General features: G+C 43.9%; 1 protein-coding gene across 1 annotated transcript; it reads right to left on the bottom strand.

The window, feature by feature from the left end:
- Positions 1–3,250: 3,250 nt before the first annotated feature.
- On the bottom strand, positions 3,251–6,523 carry LOC308085911 (uncharacterized protein; the record flags this gene model as incomplete). Its single annotated transcript, XM_080429227.1, has 1 exon — positions 3,251–6,523. The coding sequence occupies one exon, from the start codon at positions 6,521–6,523 to the stop codon at positions 3,251–3,253; it is 3,273 nt and encodes a 1,090-aa protein (XP_080285353.1).
- Between the last annotated feature and the right edge of the window lie 884 nt (positions 6,524–7,407).

Below are 7,407 nucleotides of genomic sequence, written 5' to 3'. Positions count from 1 at the left end.
GCAAAGGTTTTCCCTTGGCCTCTAAAGAGTGTACATACAAAGTTGTATACAGATGGCCGATCCGTGCAGTTATAGGTAAAAACATGAATCAGCCTGTTATAGCGCCACCATGAGGCTGATTTGAAGAAAATTCTAGTGGCATTTCTTCCTCTGCCTAGTGGGAATGTGCGTGCAAAATGTCACAGAAATTGCACGCTGTGTTCATGATTCGAGGCATTGTTCTCGCTAATTTACATTAATCTAAATAATAAATCTGCGCAATGATGATGTCACTGGCAGGCGGGTTTTTTAAGTATTCACAGCCCTCCTAAGAGACACAGACAGTAGATTTAGTTTTTACCATTCTATCATGAGCAATAGCAAATTATATGAAGATAGGTTGAAAATGGGTGAAGTCGTCCTTTAAGAGAACCCGGAAATGGGCTTCAATTCCAGCGCAGAGTCCTTGGAGACTACACAGTTACAATACAAAAGACATAACTAATATTTGTGGGAATTATTATGAATCTCTATTATAAACATCTACTTTTTTAATTTAATTAAATTTAATATGTGATGTTTGTAAATGTTAGACGACACAAGACTATTAAGTAACTTTATTTTAACAATTCCCCTGGAATAGATAGGTTGACTTCTTAATTCCATCAAACGTTTTGAGCAGCCCCCTTTTTGCTTATCGAGTTTCAACAATGAAGAGCTCCCTCCCTCACTATGCCAAAGGCTTAATTTATACTGTAATCCCAAAGGCAAGGCAAGGCAAGTTTATTTGTATAGCAAATTTCAACAACAAGGCAATTCAATGTGCTTTACACAAAACATAGAGTAAATAAAACAAATGTTTTATTGTATCCTAATTACATTAGGATACAATAATAACTAAAGTAAAAGCAAAAGTAACAAATAAAATTACAGCGCAGAAGAGAAAGAAAACAATAACTAAATGGAAGGCAGTGGCAAACAGAAAGAAAGGTCTTTAACTGTGAATAACAGCAGACCTGCAGTTTTCTGGAAGTTTGTTCCAGATGTGGACGTGCTGGGCCCCTAATTCAGCCTGGGAATCTCAGATAGAGAGGCCCGTAAATTGCAGTTTTTCAAGTTTTTCACTTAATTTCGGCCGTTTTTTGGTTGGCCTGGAATGGAGAGGCCTTTCTGGAATTGTCCCACATTTCCCAGTGGCCAGCACGTCCCTGGTTCCAGATGTGGTGAATAAAAAATAAATGCTGCTTCTCCACGTTCTCTAAAGCCCCACAAATATCTTAATGTAGTAGCCTAATTGGCGTCCCATCTGATTATAAAATGATTGCATTATCTACCTGTCATTATTGATGAATGGCTTATGGCTTGTAGAGGCATAATTGATAAAAGATTTATCCTTGATATCTTTGAATATTCAGATGTAGTACTTTATACATTTAATTTGCCTTTGACTCTATAGATCAAGGCAGGACTTTAAAACCAGGAAGTATCTCCGACTTAATCTGCCTGAGCATCCTGAATTAACTTGAATTCCTCAATATCGCCCAAACGTTCAAGTTGCAATTTATATGCTGACAATTTCACTGAAACATACAGTACATAGCTTAGAGCAGTGTGATGCTGCAAGATATGCCATGAACAGTGCTGTTTTGCTTTCTGATGACGTTGCACAGAAAGCCACGCACTCAAACCCTTTATACTTCATTGACAGGAGTCCCCCAGGGCTCCATACTATATCGTTGCTGTCGGGCAGAAACCTCTTATCTCCATATTTTAACTTTTTGTGTTTTTTGTAAATTAACGCCTTTCTTGATCATACTACAGCGTCACATAAAAGTATCATAAGTAGCAGATCCACAAGCTCGAAACGGAGCGGCACATTTTGAGCTTGTAGATCTGCTACTTTTGCTATTTTTGAATTTTAATCCTGAAAAGTAACAGTTTTGGACATGTTTCCACCCAACAGCGACGATGTACATGTAGGTCATCTCCTTTTACAGCATCTCTCAACACTGTGCCGAAGATAGCCGATCTACAAACTCACAATGCGTCGCAACGCAGCATGTTGTGAAGCATTGTGAGCTTTGAGAGTGCTATGAGCTTGTAGATCTAGAGCTTGTAAATATAGATACTGGTACAGAAGAGCAAAACTAAGAAAAGATTGGTGAATCCCAAACGTCCTATGGGTACCAAATAAGAACAAATGGATAAGAACAAAAATAAGAGGACATTTGTTCGTACTATATGGCTTGGCATTGATATTTATATATGTGTATATACTGTATATATATATATATACAATATTCAGAGTTAAAAAAGCAAACAAGTGGTTCGATATGAAGTTGCAATGCAAATGAGGAACATAAAAAGGCACAGTATATCAGCCACAGGAGGAGGGCAGGAACACAGCTGAATCAGAGAATAAGCAATATGCTACTTTGGAAAAGCCATACATTGCATTTAACTGTTAAACTATTCTCCTAACTAGCCTATCCAGTGTCCTGCCAGCATCCGAAATCGACAAAGATGTTATTCCAGATGGTAACTATAGATTGTATTTAGTCTCTTGAGGCTGAATGCTGCATCAAAACAAAAACTGAATGAAGACCCATTGTCTGATGTTAACAGCAGTTGATGAGGAGTGGTGGGCTGGGATGGGCCAGGCCACCCTTAAACCAAGCAAGATAAAATGCTTCATCAATTCCATATGAAGAGGTCACATATGGCAGTCAGAGGCTTGGCAATGTTGAAGATTCAAGATTCAAGAAGTTTTATTTGTCACTGACTTATACAGGTACTTATACAGGTACAAGCAGCTAAATGTTGTTGGGACTTGTCCAACAGATGTGTTGGTGGTTAACATGAAAGACGTACATGTCAAATGTCAGGCTGGTGGTGGTGACCATAGAACTGGCCCAATCTTGGCAGCAAAGAGGCCCTGGGAGCACAGCACAGCCGAGGAGACATGGCCAAGGTAAGATGATGGCTACTTCAATGATGAACTAAGAGGTCGCTGGCGGCAGACACCTATCGTTCCACGGCATAGACGTCAGAACCTTTCTAAAGACTTTTCTATGACACCATCCACCGAGGCAGAGCAGTGAGGCAGCTCCTACAGCTTAGTAGTACCTGGTGTTGTCTCCCTTGGGATGAATCCAGTCAGTGAACTGCAGGATTTGGGGACAAGCTTGTAACTTGTAGGATTTTAGTGACTCGATTGAAGGTTTCCATTGTACACCACCTGAGCACTCGGCCAAACTCTTCTTGCCTTCACTCAGGTTGTAGGAAATTCTCTTCCAGCTCTACTCTGCTCCACCACAACCTCGCCTTCTCCCTCTTTCTTCTCTTCCTTTCCCATCAGTTTCTCATAGTCCCGCTCACACTGACACAGCAGATCTAGGATCTCCTCTTCCTTCAACCGTTTCAGAGGATTATTCATTGCCTTCTGAAGTGAGGCACCTTGCCCGAGGAAGGTCTGAAAGGCAGCAATCTGCAGTCTCTCATACTTCTCCAAAAGAAACTTGTCATCGGGAGGATAAATTAGTTGGTAGTTACCCAGATGTAGTTTTTCATGCTCCTCCCTGGAGATCCGCTTCTGGACCTGTGCCAGATGGTCTTTCAGTTCTTTTTTCCTTTGTTCCAACATGTGCTTCTGTTTCTCCCTGCCTGAGTAATTGGCTGACAACCTCTTCCCGGAACCGTGTCCATAGAGCCGTGTTTGAGCCTCCACCTTCTGCTGAACCAGATTACGCTTCTTATCACTAGCTTTAATGTTGAGCAGTGTAAGGGCATCGAAAAGCATCCCCTTCTTCACATCGTAATCTACCTTCCGTTTAGTCCCAAAGCTCGGAGTTCGATTGATCTCCAGCAGCCAGGGTTTGAGCTTACGATCCAGGATGATATCAAAGCCCAGCACCTCGAAGCAGACACTGTCACTCCCTGGAGGCTGACCAGGGCGACACATGCGGTAGGCGTGTGATACATGGGGCTCTGCCACAATCAGAGTCTTAACTACCAGTTCAGAGATGTCGCCCCAGAACTTGGCCACATCATAGTTCTTGGCACGGAGAAACTCAGTGAACCAACTAACGGATCTCTTGTTGCCTTTGTCTGCCGTCTCGCCATGCGTGAATTTTTTGTTGTGTCTGTTGACAGAGTAGTTTGTTAAGTGCATGTAATGCTGGCTCATGTTGGCCTCATTGGGTGCACGATACTTTTCAGTGCACATTCGCACCAAGCCATCATTGTAGAGAAAGATGCGTAGTGGATCACAGGAAGTAACCAGGACGTACATGCGGAGGTCAAACTTGTAGCCCTCCAAAAGGAAGGGCTTTTCGAAGTACTCCTGGACAATTAAGTGCTTATGAGCAGGTATCTTCTCACAGTTACGGATCAAATAGATCCCGCGACCCTCTGCTTCGTTGACGGGTTTGACAATGAACGTCTTCTTCTTGTGTTTCCTGCGCAGATCCATGGTGTAGTTCTGGAATTGAGTGTACTCAGCAGGGAAGATCCACACCTTGGGGGTGAAGCTGTACTCATGAGGATGGCACTTGAGTATTTTGGCCATATTTCTTGCCAGTAAGTCTTTCTGGCAGATCTCTCCCATGCCGGGGTAGTGGTTAATTCTCTGGTAGTCCTTGAGCTGAGCGATTGTATTCTTCTGCACCACTGTGTCTTTCCAGATGAGGTTGACCACCTTGTCCTTGTCCCAGGTCTTGAGGAAAGCCAATTCAGTGATGACGATTTGAACAATCTCGAATCTGGTGCCACCCACGTAGGCGGTGACGGTGCACTTCTTCTTGGGGCATACCATACTTGTCCCACTGCTCTGGTAGAAGTCTGCAGATGGCCCATTCACGAGGGATAATCCACCACATATGCCTCCTCCCCCTATCCTCTCCTCCCCTTCCATCTCCTCCTGTTCTTCGGATGATGAGTAGGAGTTGTCAGTGCTACTCCCACTCGTGAATTCACTGAGTTCTTCTGGTCTTTGTGTCCTAATTGCCAGTGAGGACACAGCGGCTCCCCCGGCTTGGAAAGTCTGAAAGGCAGCAGACAGCAGCCCATCATACTTCTTCAAAAGCTTCTTGTCATCTGGAGGGTAAATACATCTGTAGTTCCCTAGATTTTGCTGTTCATGCATGTGGATTGCAGCCTGTTGATCTTTCAATCTTTCTTTACTCTGTGTCAGCATGTGTTGCTGTTTCTCCCTGTCTGACGAAGTGGCTGACAGCTTCTTCGTGGGGTCATGTATATAGAGCCGTCTCTGAGCCTCCTCCCTCTGCTGAGCCAGGTTACACTTCCTATCACTGGCCTTAATGTTGAGCAGTTTGAGGGTGCTGAGAAGCACCCCTTTCTTGACGTCATAATCTATCTTCTGATGAGTCCTAAAGCTTGGAGTTCGATTGATCTCCAGCAGCCAGGGTTTGAGCATATGATCCAGCAAGATATCAAAGCCCAGCACCTCGAAGCAGACGCTGCCACTCCCGGGTGGCTGACCAGGGCGACACCTGCGGTAGGCGTGCAATAGATGGGGCTCTGCCACAATCAAACTCTTCACTACCAGATCAGAGATGTTTCCCCAGAATGTAGCCACATTGTAGCTGTTGGCATGTAGGAACTCGATGAACCAGCCGATAGATCTCTTGCTGCCTTTGTCTGCTGTCTCGCCATTCAGGAAGTTCTCACTCTGCTTGTTGACTGAGTAGTTGGTTAGGTGCATGTAATGCTGGCTCAGGTTGGCTTCATTGGGTGGATGATACTTTTCAGTGCACATTCGCACCAAGCCATCATTGTAGAGGTAGATACGTAGCGGATCACAGGAAGTAACCAGGACATAGATGCGGAGGTCAAACTTGTAACCCTCTACCAGGAAGGGCTTGTCCAAGTACTCCTGGACAATGAAGTGCTCTTGAGCAGGTAGCTTATAATACTTACGGATAAGATAGATTCCGCGGCCCTCTGCTCCGTAGGAAGGTTTGATGATGAACGTCTTCTGCTTGCCTTTCCTGTGTTGCTCTTTGACGTAGTTCTGGAACTGAGTGTACTCAGTGGTTAAGTTCCACGTCCTAGGAATGAAGCTGTACTCCTGAGGTTGGCACTTGATCATTTTGGCCATGTTTCTTGCCAGTAAGTCTTTCCGGCAGATCTCTGACATCCCGGGGTAGTGGTTAATTCTCTGGTAGTTTCTGAGCTCTGTGATTTTCTCGTGCTGCACCAGTGAGTCAGTCCAGATGAGGTTGGCCTCATCCGCTCCCCAGGTTTTGCGGAAAGCCATTTCATTGATGACTATATGTAGAATGTCGAATTTGGCCCCAGCCACATTGGCCGTGATGGCGTTTCTGTTCTTGCGGGAAACTTTCCTCTTCCCATTGTTCTGGCAGGAACTTTCAGTTTGACCATTCTCAGATTCTCCTTGATCCTCTCCATCATCATTGGGATGGGAGGATATGTCAGAGGCCAGCAGAAGATTGAAGTTGCAAGCCTCGCTCCCCCCCAGACTCAGCCGGTGAGTCGCCTGGTCCTCAGTGACTTGTTCAGGCATTAACTGGCAGAGAGCATTCTATTGTATTGTACTTTTTTCGGTGTCTCTTGCACATTGACATGCCTGTGCAAGTCAGCTGTATGGCTGTGACCTGCCTTTGAAAGATCCGATATTTCGACACTGTTACGTCACTGTTACATCACAACCGGCATGTTGTGACATGTGCACCAACATCAAATGTGCTGATCCAGAAAATTAGTAATGCTGCGTTCACACCGGCGTGAAGCTGAACAATGAATTGGCTTATATTTTCAATGTTATCTCTATGCAAATTGCCGTTTAAAAAATTTTCATGAGCGTTTAAACGCCTAAATGGAAAAGCGTGCTTTTTTCTCCCTAGACCCGAGGTTTGAAGCTTTTTTTTTAAAGCTTTGAAACTGTAGGTGTTTTAAAGCTCAATTCTAGCCAATCAGAGCACAGTATGATCTGAGTAGGCGGGGACTAGCTCATTCAGCCAAATGTCAGCCCTCTGCTCGCAGCAGAGACGGAGATGCGGTTTCCGAAAGAAAAATCTTTTTTTTTAAATAAAGGCTGTATTATGTAATATTAATGGTGATTTGGCAAGAACATGGCATATATATGGTCGGAAATAAAAGGATATGTGACCAACAAGTACTTGAGTACATGTACTCAGTTACTTTATCTCTGAACTGGTGTGTGTGTGTGTGTGTGTGTGTGTGTGTGTGTGTGTGTGTGTGTGTGTGTGTGTGTGTGTGTGTGTGTGTGTGTGTGTGTGTGTGTGTGTGTGTCAGTGGTGGAAAAAGTACTAAATGTTTTTACTTAAGTAAAAGTATCAGTACTGCAATATAGAAACACTCAAGTAAACGTCTGGTAATCCAAATTTACTTGAGTAAAAGTACACAAGTATTGGCACCAGAATGTAC

This window comes from Gymnoscopelus braueri, assembly GCF_963280865.1.
Source record: "Gymnoscopelus braueri genome assembly, chromosome: 5".
In the NCBI taxonomy this organism is placed as follows: Eukaryota; Metazoa; Chordata; class Actinopteri; order Myctophiformes; family Myctophidae; genus Gymnoscopelus; species Gymnoscopelus braueri.
This window is presented reverse-complemented; position numbering and strand designations above follow the sequence as displayed.